The following is a 17,141-nucleotide window of genomic DNA, read 5'->3' as shown; positions in this document are numbered from 1 at the left end:
TAATAATCAGTAGTTTGTTCCATTTATTAAATGACAGAAATAGATTTTAGGTTCGTTTGGTTTAGGTTGATTGGTCCTTATTTGGTTAAAATAAAACTTCCTAATAATTCGTTGAGAAGAGGTGAAGATGGAATGTGGAATGTGTTTAATTTTTAAAAACTGTAGATTTATATACAAAAGTTATCCTACACTGGCCCCTAGTGGTAACATGTGGTACCAAGATGCGAAGTGTGCGTAGACGATAAAATCGAGGCGCGGCAAAAAGTTGTCCTTTTCTGCGCGCAACCGTCAAAGGGTACGAACGTGTTCTTCTCAGAACAGTTCGATATCGTGGTCTAACGATAACGCCAATTAACTGTTCTTTTCAGAACATATTATTGTTTCATGACGATAACGTTTACAACTGTCCTTGTCAGGACACATCACTGTTTCATTACGACACGTACTAATCACCTACAGGATTCCCCCTCTAGCGAAGCGTACCGGCAGGCGTATAACGCGGCCTCGGCGAGTTGTTCTTGTAGGTATTGAGGTGTTCCCAGTGTCTTGTTGTTTCAGGTTGTTGTCATTTTGATGTTTCAGGTTATTTGATGGTTCATGTAGTTCGCTCGCACTTGATGTGATTTCCTTGTTGCAGGTACTCGTTGTTGTATCAGTAGGCACATCTTGCTCGGCAATAGTGTAGGCAGGTTTGAGTCTGTCGATAGAGATATTCATTTCACGGTTAGGTAACTGCAGCGTGAATATCTAGCTGTCTCGTTTCAGCACGCGATAGGGTCCGTCGTAAGGTGCTTGTAATGGCTTCTTTACGGCGTCTATGCGTACGAATACGTATTCACATGTTTGCAGGTCGCGGTGTACGAATATGGGTTTTGTGTTGCTGTGTGGTTGACTCGGCATTGGTTGCAGGTTACGTATTGCGTCGCGCAGCTGATGTAGCCAGAGTCCACGATGACGTCATTGTGGGTCGTTGATAAGAAATCACCGGGTAAGCGTATGTTGCATCCGTAGGTAAGTTGGGCGGCGCTTACGCCGGTGTCACTTCGCATAGCGGCGCGTAATCCGAGTAGGACGGTTGGTATCTCGTTGATCCAGCTTCTTGCGGTTTGTAGTCTTGCCTTTAATGCGGCTTTAAGGACACGGTGCCATCGTTCGATGATACCGTTACACTGTGCGTGGTATGAAGTTGTACGCGTTTTTTCGATCCCGAGTAAGCGAGAAAGAGATGCAAATACTCTGCTTTCGAATTGGCGTCCTTGGTCCGTTGTTATTGTTACAGGACAACCGAAACGGGAAATCCAATCTTCGTATACCGCTTTGGCGACGTCTTCAGCTGATATTTCGCATAGTGGGTATGCTTCGGGCCATCTTGTTGCTCTGTCGATCATTGTCACGAGGTATCGATGTCCGCTGGCCGCGGTAGGTAGCGGACCAACGATATCGATGTGAACGTGATCGAATCGTTCGGTTGGTGAAAAAATTGATAATTGACTTGATGTGTGGCGTTGTATTTTGGCGCGCTGACACTGTAGGCATACTTTTGCCCACTTACCGACGTCTGCGTTCATTGAGGGCCAGAAGTAACGTTGCGTAATTAATTTTCTCGTAGTCTTGATACCAGGGTGGCTAACGTTATGTACTGCGTTGAATGCGGTACGTCGGTATTCTTCTGGTAGGTACGGACGTAACTGTGAGGTTGAAGTTTCGCAGTGTAATTTGATGTTTGAGACGGGCAGGTTGACTTTCTTGAAACATAAGTTGCTCTGTAGACTGAGTGCTTTAATGGTATCGCTATCGCGTTCTTGAGCTTCTGCAAGTAGATTGTAGTCGATCGGCGATGGACAGGTGATTGCTTCGACACGTGATAATGCATCTGCGGCTGCATTTTGAGATCCACTGACGTGTCGTATATCAGTGGTAAATTCGCTGATATAAAGTAGCTGTCGGGTGCGTCTCGGTGATTCGCTGTTTGTATTTGTTTTTGTGTAAGCGAAAGTTAGCGGCTTGTGGTCGGTGAATATTATTATTTCTCGTCCCTCGAACATTTTGCGGAAATGTTTAACAGCCATGTAGATAGCGAGTAGCTCTCGATCGTAGGTACTGTAGCGAGTCTGTGCGTCGGTGAATTTCTTCGAGAAATAGCCGAGTGGTTGCCATGACTTGTTGATAAATTGATTGAGTGCGGCACCAGCTGTTTTGTCGCTGGCGTCGCTGAATATAGCAAGTGTCGCCTGGTGAGACGGATGAGCAAGTAAAGCGGCGTTTTTTATGCTCTCTTTACATGCTTCATAAGCTTGCGTTGATGCAGTGGTCCAGTCGATCTTAGTTTTGTCACGCTTCTTGACGTTGTGCAGGTAGGTATTTAACGGCGCTTGTATGGTGGCGGCATCTTTGATATTTTCACGGTAAAAGTTTATCATACCGAGAAAACGTCGTAGTTCTTCTACGGTTTGTGGTTTTGGAAAGTCTGTAATAGCTTGTACCTTCTCTTGGGGTGGCTGTATTCCTTCCGCTGTGACTTGGTGACCGAGGAATTTCACAGTTGGCTGGCCGAAATCACATTTTGATGGGTTGATGGTGATGCCGTATTCTTCTAGTCGCTGTAATACGATGCGTAGATGTTTTCGGTGCTCTTCCTCGTCAATTGATGCTATGAGTATATCATCAACGAAAGGAAATACGAAGTCGAGTTCGCGCAGTACTTCGTGAATAAAGCGTTGGAAAGTCTGTCCGGCGTTCTTTAGACCAGGACACATGCGCGGAAACTCGAAAAGGCCAAAAGATGTGATGATGGTGGTTTTCTCCTTGCTAGCTGACTGGCAGTTGTTAGTACGCGCGATTGAGGTCGAGTGTGGAGAAAATTTTCTTCCCTGCGAGTTGGTATGTGAAATCACGTATGCGTGGTATGGGATACCGATCGGGCTTGGTTATGGCGTTGAGTCTTCGGTAATCGCCACACACGCGTAGGTCTCCATTCTTCTTTGGCACGACGTGAAGCGGTGATGCCCATGGGCTTTTGCTTGGTCTGCATAACCCTTGATCGATCATGTTTTGGAATTCTTTCCTGACCATTTCTTAACGATGCGTTGCAATGGGGCGTGGCTTGCAGTGAAGGGGCGGTCCATTTGTTTCAATGAAGTGTTCAACGGAATGTTTGGGACTAAGCTTCATTGAAGTGATTCTGGTCGAGCCTGGGAAATCTGCTAGAATGCTGTGGTAATTTTGCTCAATGTCAATACTACGAACTGTAGGTATGTCTGCAGTACTGAGTTGAGCGTTTGTTACCAGCTTTGTTTTCCCGTCGATCAATCTTCGGTTTTTGACATCGACAATGAGGTGGTGGTGCTGCAAGAAATCTGCTCCCAGGATTGCCTTAGACACATCTGCTACAACGAATTTCCATGTGTATGGTCTTCGGAGGTTAAGATCAAGTTGGAGTGACTTCTCTCCATATGTTGGAATGACCGTGTTGTTGGCTGCGTAGAATTGAAATGGCAGTGGTTTTTCACGTGAGCCTTTTGTCTTTGGTAGCACGAAGATATTGGCTCCTGTGTCGACCAAAAAGGTAAGTTTCGTTACCCTGTCGGTAACGAAAAGGCGGTGTGATGATTCGGTAACGCCGGTTCCCGCCGCGGCCAGCGTTACTTTTAGTTTTCCGACTGGTTTATGGGCTTGAAACATGGGCATGGTGGTGTGCATTTCTTCGCGTCCATACCGTAGCGATGATGGTAATAGCAGTACGGCATTGGAGATTTTTCTGGCTTCGATCTTCCATCTGTGACTCTCGTCGGTTTTCGTTGCGCTTTGTTGATGCGTTCCGCGAGCGTGATTGTGAATGTGAATGGTGGCGAGAACGACTGTTGCGGTAGTTGTCGCGAGATTGTGCTCGTAGCTCAGCAACTTCTAAAGACAACCTTCTTATTTCACCGATGAGGGTGTCGATGGTTGGTTGTTCTGGAGATGGTGGCGATGCTACAGGTACGTAAGGCGTTGCGACGGCAGCGATGTGTTGCGACGGCGTGTGGACTTCCATCATCTTATCCGCGAGCAAGGTCAGGTCGTCAAGCGTCGTTTTGATTTTAAACGCTTCGCTGATGGCTAGCACGGAACGAATGTGTGGCGGCAGATGCTCGAGCCACATTATTTTGATGGTGCTCTCGGGAAATTTGTCCTTATTAAGCTGCTTCATTTGCCTCATCAGCTGGCTGGGTTTCTGGTCTCCAAGCTCAACTTGCGACAGTAGCTTCTTCGTTTGTGCGCTGTTAGATTCTTCGTATAGCGATATTAAACGGTCTTTAATGGCGTTGTAGTAATCTGCTTCCGGCGGCGAGCAAATGAGATCAGCGATGTTTTGGATATGGATGGTTTTTCAAGCTGTGCGATGACCATCTGGGCGAGCTGGGCCTGGCTTCGTTTCAGATCGGCGGTTGCTGCTTCGAAACTGCAGAACCAGAGGAGCGGCTGGTCGCGCCAGTATGGTGGCACACGGAGCGACAGTGAAATACCGGAGACTTCTTGGCTCGACGGTTGTGATGAAACTTGACGCTCTGCACCGGAATTTTCTGTGTTCGTCATCTTCAATTTTCTTGGTGTTCTACTCGGGGTCACCACTTTAGGTTCGTTTGGTTTAGGTTGATTGGTCCTTATTTGGTTAAAATAAAACTTCCTAATAATTCGTTGAGAAGAGGTGAAGATGGAATGTGGAATGTGTTTAATTTTTAAAAACTGTAGATTTATATACAAAAGTTATCGTACACTGGCCACTAGTGGTAATATGTGGTACCAAGATGCGAAGGGTGCGTAGACGATAAAATCGAGGCGGGGCAAAAAGTTGTCCTTTTCTGCGCGCAACCGTCGAAGGGTACGAACGTGTTCTTCTCAGAACAGTTCGATATCGTGGTCTAACGATAACGCCAATTAACTGTTCTTTTCAGAACATATTATTGTTTCATGACGATAACGTTTACAACTGTCCTTGTCAGGACACATCACTGTTTCATTACGACACGTACTAATCACCTACAGATCTTCAATTAAAAAAAAACCAGATTAATTTTGGATATTCACAGTGTGGAAATTGAAAAAATAGTTCTTATCCGGAAATAGACACAGCCTTATACCACATTTCTTCCAACGAACAATCGATTGGATAATAAGAAAATAGAAGCTTCAAAACACATATGCGTATTTTCAAAACACATATGCGTATTTTGATGATATAACTATTTCTGGCCAGACTCTTGAAGAATACGGTCATGACTTAGAAAGTTTTATGAATGCCGCAAAGAAATACAATTTGAATGAAATGATTCAAAGATAGCGACTGGAACTTGCTGCTATCAAATGCGATATTATATACAGACCGGGGAAACACTATCCCGAGTTTGTGCCACTGTAGAAACACAAGTTCATACTTACCGTGATTGACAAATTTTCACGTTGCCTGTTATCCCATGCTAAGATGTAAGCTCGAAAACAGTGATTCAACACCTTAACAAGTTGTTGTTACTTCTTACTTCAGATCGCGGAACAGCATTTCTTTCTGCCACAAGGTAACGGACAAGTAGAAAAATTGAATTCTACTCTTCGGAGAACGATTCTTTTGGCGCTGAAGACGAAGAATCTTTCGGTAGAAAATTGGGAGCAAATATTACCACAAGCCTCACATTCAATTCGATTATTACTTTGTACAGCCATAAATTGCACTTCACATGAAATAATGTTTAGACACCCACGAAGATCTACTAACGGCACTTCTGTTCCATCCTGGTTTACAAATTCTGGACAAGTCTTGATGAAGAAAATTAATCGTACAAATAAATATCAGCCATTAGAAGAAGAAAAGGTTGAATTGATACACAGCAATCCTGACTTTTCATACATTCGGTTCCCAGATGGCCGAGAAACAACGGTGTCGAAACGACATCTAGCACCATTGGGTTCAGAAGGGGTAGATCTGCGAATAGATAATGAACACACTATTGATTTATGATAATCAATAGAGTGTTCATCGCAGAACCACTTCCGGAAACAGAAGACCAAAACTTGGAGATCTAATGATCTATGAGATCTAATGAGACGGACCAGTGATATTTGAAAATAGCAGAGACATAGAGATCGAGTTACCATCATCACCACAGCGGGAGCCAACACTTCGTAGATTTGACCACGTCCGTAGAACACCAGAATTTTTAAATATTATGTTTTAAAATAATGCGGGAGAATGTTGTAAACTTCTTACTTAAAACTATCAGCCAGCTGATGTCATTGTCAATCTGTTTTGTTAATGTATTTGTCAATGTATCAAATGTAACCAAACAATATTTTACTGTTAATTATATAAACCTTATATTCATTAAAGGTTTTCTCTTACTATAACTAAATAAATACATAATTTATAAAGATATTTAGTTTACTAATTTATATATATATATTCTATCAGTATTGTATATAATTGATAAAAAATCTACATTTAAATTTTAGCTAAACACAACTCAATAATTTATGTATATCTATCTCATGGTCTTGTGACAGGCTTCGTCTAAATATTCATTTATTTCATTTGACTTGTATATCAAAAGCGCAGATCGTCGAAAAGTTAAAATTTTGAATGAATATTGACAACTGACTCTGACAGATTACAATGCGTCGCATGATACCTACGTTCTTATAAAAATAAATTAACTAGTATTTTGAAATTAAACTATGTTTTTATTAATTAAGTAGTGCTGTATTTAATAAATGTTTTAAGAAAATTACAACTACATTACACTATATTAAACTGTAATTCAACAATAACTGAGTTTATGAAAATATGCCGTGAAAATGTTATGATGGCTACGTTTGAAAATAGACTCAGTCGAAGAAAAGGTAAATATTCGCCAATTTAATATTTGATAACAACGTATTTTTATATCTTCGAAGTCGATAAGTGTAATTATTTTAAGTAGTTATCTGTTATTTTTTTTTATTGTTATTTAGTGTAAACATTAATCAATAATTTTCAGGCAAACCTGGTGGTGATTCATTTAGGTTAGACACTAAAAATAAAACACCTGAAGAAAATATTATTGATATCATTCAAGGTTTATATTTAAAAAAACACCATGAACCTTCACCTACTACCAAGAATGTTCCTACAGAATTTAGGTCAGGTTTGCGGACTACACAAAAATGTAGCTCTGAAAGTATTCGAGTCTCATATCTCACTGCATTGGTTCATTTATGCAAAGAACATAGAAATAATTTAGGGTTTACAACTGATGAGTTAATGACATGGTAAGTTATTTGTTTTATTGACTAGCTTTTTAAACATCACATGTTATAGGATATACCCAAGAATATGGTTTTGAAAAAAATTCTGTACAACACAAACTATAAAGTTGAATGACTTATTACTGGGATTTAACTTGCAGTGTTACCATATGTTAAAGAAATATTGTTTAACATCAGATGATAAAAAAACATATCAGTGTAAAGTTTAATTTAAGTAAAGTTTTGGCTAAAATGTTATATATGAAATTTAATAAAACATTTAGATGTCTCTAAAAGATATAAACATTAAGGGTGGGTAATCTAAAATAAGTATAGTGAAATAATTCAGCATTTTTTGTGGAATTATAAATTAATTTGCTTATATCTTACTCTACCAGCCGTGTTATTAACCATAGCTGAGTGGTTTTGGTCGTCATTTACTGGGATTACCAGACTTTGTCAGATATTTTGTGATTTCTATCAGATATTTTTGAGGCTTCACCATATTAGTTAGTCCCTAGACTATATAAAAAACTTAAGTAATTTATATGTAGTAGGACAAATTAAATAAAGAAGTATAGATATAGTGTAGACTCCAAGTAATCCCTCTATTTAACGACGAACTCCCTAAAGCATTGAAAGAATCTAGCTTTTCTTCCATACAATGATACATTCTGCTTAGCATTACACCCACACTCAATAACGACAACTGAATAATAAAGTACTGTGGAGGTTGCTAGTTAGTAAAAAATGCACAGCTGTGTACATTCTTTTGTCGCTTTATTATCCTAGCCCGCAATAAATTTCGCCATCATGCATATGCACTTTCTAAGAAATTTGTTCTTTTCTTTACAAATTGGGATTGCTTGTATGATGTAGACTGTGGTTGACCGTTACTAATAAGTAGGAGACATGGATTATCTATACGTTTTTCTTCTCTCCATTTAACAACAACTCTCTATAACGTGATAAAATGCACAGTCCCTTCAGTGTCGTTATATAGAGTTTACACTGTAATATTTGATTGCAGATATGCTTTACTTCAATTTTTGAATCCATCTCTTAATAGAAGCATCTTAAATGTATAATACAGTACATGAAATTACCATGAATATACTTTTGTTACAATTAATTTTATTTTTAGTATTCGGGTCAGTTTAGTGGACGAGTCCATGCTCATGAGGGCAACAGCCTTAAGAGTCCTTAGATACCTGATTCAAAATGACAGCGATGTTGCAACATTTAACTCTCTGAAACTGCCATACCTCATTATAAGGTAATTATTTTATGATTTATTATTTTTAACTTAACAAATGCATGTATATGTCTCTAATATAATGACTCTATAATATAATGCTTGGAACTTTTTATAACATCATGTGAAAATTTCTCTTTTCATTTATCTCCTAACACATGTGGCCACAGCTAGGACTAACCTTCTAAAAAAGGCAGAGATTATTCACTGTATTACATTAGTCAACAAATTACATACTTATACACATAACAGACCTATCTCATTGTCCGTTGAGTGAACTAAAAAGTTCTACTATTTGGTAGTGCCTAATTCATTTTGTAAATTTTAGCTTGTTCTTCCTAATTAATATCATATGCCTATCTTTATTTCATGTGTAATTTTTTATTGGATATGCATTGTTGATTTAAACCTAAGTGTTGGGACAAGATTCTTGTAAATAGCTAAATGAATAAACAAAAAAATATTTAAGTGGATTTTATAAATGCACTACTATTACCATATATTTGGTCCTCAAATTAACAAACATTATACATTATACTATACACGTAATGTAACAATTAATGAAGTAACGTAAGTAATATGTCAGACATTATTAATAACATTTTATATTACAAAATATATAGCATCACATTCTTGATCAGAGTTTAATAATATAATAATCAAATTTAAATGAATTATTGATACCTCTTTACAACATATTTTTTATTTATCTATTTCTATAGATCTATGGACCTAATGCTTCGCAATGAAGAGGAACGCGCTCAAGCACTGCGAGTGGTTCGAAGAGTTATCGCAGTGGTTGGGGGAATTGATCAGTCGATGAAGCGCTATCGTGCGGCTCATATTGACGAAGGTCTACTTCGGTGTCTTGCTTCTGTTGCTCGCGCGGGCAGCGCGGGTGATGGTTCCGGTGATAGGTTGTCAAGACCCGCAATTGCTACACTTGCGGAAATATGTGAGTTAATTGTTTTTTTTAATTTATTTATTTACAGCCATGCATGGCCAAATTGTAACTAAAAATAACATAAAACTTAAATAAAATACAATTAAGCTATTTACAAAATTGTCAGTAAACATCCTGCTATCCTCTAATCTTTTCCAATTACATCTATATTAATAATAATAATATATATCTATTTTGATAAATAATGGAGCAGCTATACAATTCTGTTTTTAGTAATTAACTGTTATAATCCATATAATAACTTTATTAAAAAAATCAGCTATTTGTAGTTTTAAACAATTTTCGAATCCACTTGAACACAGAAGAAATATCTCAATCAATCCAGCCATTTAGGTAAAGTCACACACAGAAGATTACAGATAAACACAATTTTATAACGAATGAGAATTTCTCGTCTTTGAAATTGTTTGAGATCGGTACTGTAACTTGCCACTAATTTTAAAAATAAAAATAAATTTAATCGTTTACGATTCCAAATTATATATAAAGAGTTAAGCATACTTACAGTTGCGTGCGCACACGCAAACATACGTGCGGAACGACCAGTTTTTGTTGTCTCGATAAAAAGATTCATTAAATTTAAATTTGTAATGTAAATATAAGACTTAAAGTAATGAATAATATTTAACGTGATTTTTTTAGGTGTATTGAATCCGGATCTATTTATATCCTGTGGTGGTGTGACGGCAGTAACAAGGCATTTGGCCGAATGTGCTACTCCACGAATGGCTGAAGCGCTCTGTGGAGTATTATTACATATAATAAATGATCCAAATTCAAGAAATAATGCCAGAGTCGATTTGACTTGCCTTAATTCTCCATACTGTGACTTCCATTTTAGACCGGCTGGGAATGATACTAGCAGGTGAGTTTTCTTTTAGCTTTCATTTAGTAAGGAGAGGAGATATATCTTATATAATGCCATGTTGTGTTCGTATTAATTACTTTAGTCGTTGTGTATAAGTAAAATAATACCAGTCTTTCAAATATTTTACCTGTTCGTTTTAACCCGGAATATATTTTAATAAAGGGATTTTTTGTCAGTTTAATTCATGTGCATATTAATAGTTTCGTTGCTGTATTGCCTTTCTCGATAAATGAAGTGAATAATAATGTTTTCCTAAGTTAAGCTTTCTTAAAATAAAAATAACGTAACGTAATATTCGTAACGTATAAATATAGTTTACGCGACATTTCATTTGACTAAAAAATTATATACTATTTTAATTTTATTAAGAATGTCGAACTATAATCACGTAACATCAACAATCCACGTAACTAATGGTAGGTTTTATCTCAATTTAAAACGACTCCAGACTGACTGATGGCTCTACAAACATGTTTTTTTATTGTTTACTTATCATTTCGAGTGATATACAGTGTGGTCAGTGAGATTGCCTCATCAATTATTATTCAGCGTATTCATAATGTTGCCATTTTAATTCGTTAATTGACTTCGTCATGTGGTAAAGTGCAAGAACAAAATACGAATAATTATCATATAATCTAAAATTTTGATTAATTCCTTCTAACACTACATAACAATTTTATTAATTATAACGATCCAACCACAAGCTATTAGACCCAACTCTGTCTAATCTCTCATCAGCACAATGCTCCTCTGAATACTCAATCAGCACTGACCTGCGTTCCCTGAACGCACTGTCCAAACTCGAGAAGGCATTTTCTCTGCTCTGATTGGTCGTAACAATATTCGCACTTTTATTCGTTAATAACTATGAAACAATTGAATAATAACAAAACAAATCGAATCAAAATAGAAGGAAGAAGAAAGAAGGAATCTCAATGATTAATCAAATCAACAATAAAAATCAGCGGTCGGAACATTTCCTGATAATCCGAGCATACCCTGAAATGTATATTTTTTACAGAGATGAACGCGAAATGCGTTTCACATGCAGTCGGCTAGCGTTACTATGCGTTTTGCGAAGTTGGCCGGGGCTCTTGCATTTTTGTCATCCGCAAGCAGCTGGAGGCTTGAAGGCATTGGTCGCTGCTCTCTATCTACCACGGTTAGAGGTCCGAGTGAGTATTCAAAGGGTCAATATTTTGTTAATGAAATATCTTTTCTTTCTGGCATTTCTGGCATTGAGAGTGTCCATGGGCTCTTTTAACATCAGACGAGCATCTTGCCCATTTTCCCTCTGTTCTATAAAATAAATGCAAGATAGATTGTAACAGAACTGTATTGAAATATTCACGATCACTTACAGCGTCCGGTAACATTGCGCTATTAAGAATATGTAGAGAAAAAAATATTTAAACAACATAATGAGTTACTAAATGCCATAAAACTACCAGGGGTTGAGTATGTAAAACGAAAGACGAAACGTAGCGCTGATTGGTCAAACGGACAGACGCATCACGTCGCGCTTGCTTGCGTCTAGAGATGCCGTTGACCAATCAGAACGGAGCGTAGAATCTTTTGTTTTACATTCTCGTCTGTTGTCGTCTGCCAAATTCGCTTCAAAACGAACGAAAATTTGAGTTTGTTTGACGAAGTTTGAGACTTCCTACAAATTAACATTACATCTTCTCAATCCAGTGGAAATATCTCATTCTTATCTCATGTTACTAGAAAGCAATCCTAGATCTGCTGTATGAGTTAGTGGGATTGCGTCAGCCTGAGTGGACTGATGAGATTTCCGTTGCCTTGGATGCTGTGGATCCGTCAGATTTTCAGGTGAATATAAAAATGGACGAATAACTGTTTTAAGTTTATAATTAACACTTATATATTATCTATTTAATTTACTTACATATTTTGTACGAGAATGTCGAAAAAATTAACATGACACAAATATAAAATTTTCTTTATATATTTTTGTACGATCCTATCTATATGTCGCAGCCAACTAGCTTAATTAGCCGTTCAATTAACAGCCTAGCCGTTTAACTAACGGCCTGAATGATATTCAGCCGTAGCGTTTGTTACAACATTTAATATACTGGCTAATGCTTAGGCCATTCGTATGATGTATCGTACGAACGGCTAATTAAGCTAGTTGGCTGCTACATATATATCCTCAATAGCCTTTGAAAATCAGTTCTGTGGTCAAAAGCCTTGCCTGAGTGGCCACAGCTAGCATATTGAGTGAAGCTTAATTAACACACGCACTAGAATATGTATCTTCCTTTATATTTAGTTTTATCATTATTTGTGAAATAAAAAAATATATAAAAAAGGATTTGAAATTTGTAAATTTAAATTTTAGGCTTTCTCTTGATGTTTTCGTGCTGTCTCTTATTTAAAATATATACATATAGTATAATATAATACATATATTTCCAACTGCATGTGGATTGATACATTTTATTTAAAATATTTTTTTTTATTTCTTCGTTTCGGGAGTGAGATTGTTTTAGGTCATTGAAAAAGATATCTTTATAACACTATTTAGACATTTAATGTCACTTAATCAAGCCTATTTTAACACACAGGCTCCAGTTTCACACACAAAATACACACCCACGCAATCTCTCTCTATCATATTGTTAAGTCTGTAAACCGTCTAATTGGCGTTTCGATTTAAAAAATATTTTGTATTATGATATTTCTAAATAAATTTATAATGTAGGCCTTTTTTCTGTGACCATACCAAAAAAGGCTTTGATATCTTATATGAATTCGATTTTAGATAAATATATTAATTTTACTTTTGTAATTTTTATACAAATGATTATACATAAGAAGTATTTTTCAGGACTCGTGGCGTTTAAACGAAGACTTTGTAGCGGCCGAAGGGGTATCAATTCTCCCCCACTTGGGCGCCACTGGTGCCGATATTATTGAAATTCATCTTGCCCTCTTGCTTCAGTGCTTTCTCGAGGTAAATATAGTAGGAGCTGTTTCTTATGCCGTGAGGGAAACGTATGTAGAGGTTTTTCCCTCTGAAATTTCATAAATTATATATGTTATATTATATTATATTTATAAAATTTAACAGAACAAAACAAAGCAGTCAACTAGTTAGGAGTTAGTAGAAATAAAGGTGTATGCGTGTATGTTTGGGTGTGTGTATGTGGGTGTGATAGTGGGAGAGTGTGTATGTCAGGCACACGCCTGAGAACATATTTTTAAAATTTGTAACTATATATTTGTTTTTGGGAATAAAGAGCATCTTATATATACATCTATTCCTAATGAAAAATTTTACTACTTTTAACTTTGATATTATCAAGATTACTGTCGAACTATGACTGGCCCAGGACGGTCTCTTTCTTCTCTTTCGTAATAAAATTATCGATTTTTTTGTTGGACCTCCTTTGAAATCTGCCTTAGAGATTTGATGATCGGTCAGTCATTCAATGAGTGAGTGACAAAATTACAAAACTTTGACTAATTATATTCCTTACTTCCTTAATTATACACCGTATTTATACAATTCCTGGTTAGAATTTGGTTCCTGGTTTATTACACAAAGTTTGTGCCTTTCTGTGTGTAAATAGAATCTTTAACTATTATTCTGAAAATCTGCTTTTGTGTGACGAAAAAACCTATAAATGACTTTAATATTTTCAGGCTGGTCTCTTGGACGGATTAGCTGAAGTCATCGTAACGAGTGACACATTTATCTCGGTCAGAGCGACTGTATTATTAGGTCAACTACTACACTTAGTCCACATCTTGATACCCCCTCAAATATGCAACATAACACCTGCACTACCCTTATTAGTATCGCAGGCTTCAGCTGGAAAACCTCAAGGTTTAGCAGCGGTCGCAGCGTTGCAAAGACTGCATTCTATGCTGGAAGCTCGACCTGCCAGCAACAGTCTCTTCCTAGACCACATCATCAAGTACTGTAGTGGGGCATATAGACCAAAAACAGACGTCTCCAAGAGCAGAAAAGAGAAGGACAATGCCAGTATGAAGCCGAGATATGTCCAGAAAGATAGTATGGAATTTCTAAACGACTCGGATGAAGGCGAACCGAAGCGACATAGTGTTGGATCTAGACCGGACGTTGCGTCCAGAAATGTTAGTGCGTTAGTGAAGAGTAAAAGTGTTAGTTCCCGGACTAGTGCCGCAGTGAGTAAAGTGACGAAATCGGCTAAGTTCTTTAGCCTGTTTGAACGGGATAGTGATAATTTGATTAGGTCATCGCTTGTTATGCAGAATAAGGATGGGAATACGTGGAATTGGGAAGTTATAAGGACGGTTTTGAAGGTGAGTTGACAGTTAATCATTCTTATTGTAGCTATTTTAATTTTACACTAATTGATTATGTAATTAACTTAATAATTATTAGTCATTCCTATTGTAGCCATTTTAATTTTACACTAATTGATTATGTCATTAACTTAATAATTATTTTTACCGATCAATCTCCTTCGTGTCTTCTCCATCTACACGACACTGGCGAAGTACCTTGTGCCCAGTTGGGCCCACAAATAAAAGCCATAAACAAGAAAAAAATATATTATGTAGATAATATTTTGCCAGAGTTTTGACGTCATCGCGAGCCATCTGCCTTTAAGAGTGTGACGTTAGATGAAGTTTTTCACAGGTTTAGAAAATATTAGTTGAGTTCGGTAAAGAAAAGAGCGTAACAATTCTTAAAAGGCTATAAGGTCGGCGACGCGATCGCGAGCCATCTGCGTTTAAGAGTGTGACGTTAGATGAAGTTGACACAAGATTAGAAAATATTAGTTGAGTTAGGTAAAGAAAAGAGCGTAACAATTCTTAAAAGGCTAAAAGGTCGGCAACGGACTCGCAAGCAATATGCCTATAAAAGTATAACGTAAGATAATGTTTACACAGGATTTGAAAATATTAGTTGAGTTAGGTAAATAAAAGAGCGTAACAATTCCTAAAAGGTCGGCAACGAATTCGTTAAATAAAGGTTAAAAATTCTACTTGGAATACTATCTGTTTGGTTCCTGAAGGCAGTTGTACAACTGATAGGTATATATTTATTTTAATCTATTATTAATTTTTACAGGAATCGGACACAATAATACTTAATCTAAACGACAGTGGTCACAAGGCATGGGCGTGTCGTATCATTAACTATTTGAAGCCGTCGTCCAACAAATACTCACATACAGACCTGTCAACCAACTGTAACGGACATTCAGCCACTCGAGCTGGTTGTCAATTGATAAGGCATCTTTTAAGGCATAATGATGTAAGTGTATTTCTTTTTAATTTGGTAATTGTTCCTAAGGGAGCGTTCAAGTATTACGTCGCTAAACTACAAATAACCTCTATCTATCTATTGTAAAAGCTGATTACATAAGTTATTAGGCAACGGGCGGTTTTATATATTTTAAAAGTGAATTGGCCTTTTATTTGTTCGTTGAAGGAACTCACAAAACTTATTTATATGTATATATATAAGTTAAATTTCTCAGTATGTCATTATTTACATCTATTTTATTGATTTAAGATCACCTGTTCGTACAGGATTTTTATAATATATATTGATTTAGATGGATTCCCAAAAGTTCCTAGAAGAGTTATTCAACGATGTGAGTCAACAGATAGAAGCTATACAAACAGGGAAGAAGGCGCACGAGTGCCTCTTCAGTCCCCAACATATGTGTAACACTATGTGCCAAATGTACTTTCTGTTCATCGGCCAGTTATGTCATTCCAATACCGGTTTACGGGTGTTCAAGATGTCCAAATTGTATGAGAAGTAAGTTCTATTATAGCTTTTGCTTAAATTTATTCATATTTCAAACCGGTGTCTTGCTAAAACTGGAGCCTTTGGAAATATATAATAATATTTATTACTAACAAAACACACACACACACACAGAAACACATAAAATAACAATAATAAAAAAATAAAAATAATTAAAGAAAGAATAATAGAAAAGGGTTTAATTGTGTAATGCGTGTGTGCTGTGGTTGTAATTGGCCCTGGCTCAGCATTATGCGTTGTTCAGCATTGTTCGACAGCGCTGGTCATTCTGCCAGAGACCACAGCAGCTAGTTTGCGCTTCAGTCGCAAAACAACAAATAAGAATCTAATATTCAGTAGAAACAAATAATATATATATAATGTAAATATGTAAATAAAATAACAATAATTGTTAAGAAGTAGACAAATAAATATTTTTGGGCGGATAAAAATCTATATTACGTGATATTTTTGTTGAGTAAGTAGATGTTTTTTTATAATTGCGACGAAAATTTGATTTTAGTACCTATCACCTTATTGTAAATCAATTATTATGGTTTATTTTATTTTTGATTTAATAGTTTATTTCTTCGCTTCGGTGAAAAATTGTGACCAATTTGTGTTCCATCGTCACATAACTTATTGTATTTCTTTTTAAATAGAAAAGATTTTAAAAATCTTGTCTACCTACAACAGTCTTTTGTTTCTCTTTTCTCCTCTTTTATAATAATAATAATAGCCTTATTTAAGATCTATCATCTCATTATTTTAATGTATCTGAGTGCTCTTTTTTGGCGAAGGCCTCATCCAAATCCCGCTATTCCTGTCTGCACTGTGCCACTCTCTGACATGTAACACCAGATATTTCCTTAATTCGCTGTATACACCTTCTAAGTTGTCTTCCTCTTTTTCATTTATTGTACCTCGGGCACCAGTTTAGTACTTTCTTCCGCCACTTATCTGTTCCTCTTGCCATGTACCCCGCCCATTTCCACTTTAGTTGCCTGGTTAATATTAG

General features: G+C 36.9%; 1 protein-coding gene across 1 annotated transcript in view; it reads left to right on the top strand.

Moving 5' to 3' along the window:
- The first annotated feature begins 6,696 nt into the window (after positions 1-6,696).
- The window catches only part of LOC123706740 (rapamycin-insensitive companion of mTOR), a 28,067-nt gene continuing 17,622 nt past the window's right edge, over positions 6,697-17,141 (top strand). Inside the window, exons 1-11 of the mRNA XM_045656122.1 lie at positions 6,697-6,870; positions 7,008-7,278; positions 8,399-8,530; positions 9,232-9,464; positions 10,116-10,338; positions 11,366-11,519; positions 12,073-12,177; positions 13,199-13,324; positions 14,017-14,661; positions 15,437-15,622; positions 15,927-16,135. Coding sequence (XP_045512078.1) covers positions 6,807-6,870; positions 7,008-7,278; positions 8,399-8,530; positions 9,232-9,464; positions 10,116-10,338; positions 11,366-11,519; positions 12,073-12,177; positions 13,199-13,324; positions 14,017-14,661; positions 15,437-15,622; positions 15,927-16,135 — 2,348 coding nt within the window. The 5' untranslated portion in view covers positions 6,697-6,806. The remainder of the gene's footprint in view (positions 6,871-7,007; positions 7,279-8,398; positions 8,531-9,231; positions 9,465-10,115; positions 10,339-11,365; positions 11,520-12,072; positions 12,178-13,198; positions 13,325-14,016; positions 14,662-15,436; positions 15,623-15,926; positions 16,136-17,141) is intronic.

Source organism: Pieris brassicae, chromosome 3 (genome assembly GCF_905147105.1).
Source record: "Pieris brassicae chromosome 3, ilPieBrab1.1, whole genome shotgun sequence".
Taxonomy (NCBI): domain Eukaryota; kingdom Metazoa; phylum Arthropoda; class Insecta; order Lepidoptera; family Pieridae; genus Pieris; species Pieris brassicae.
The sequence above is the reverse complement of the archived record's forward strand: the minus strand, read 5'-3'. Positions and strand labels throughout refer to the sequence as shown.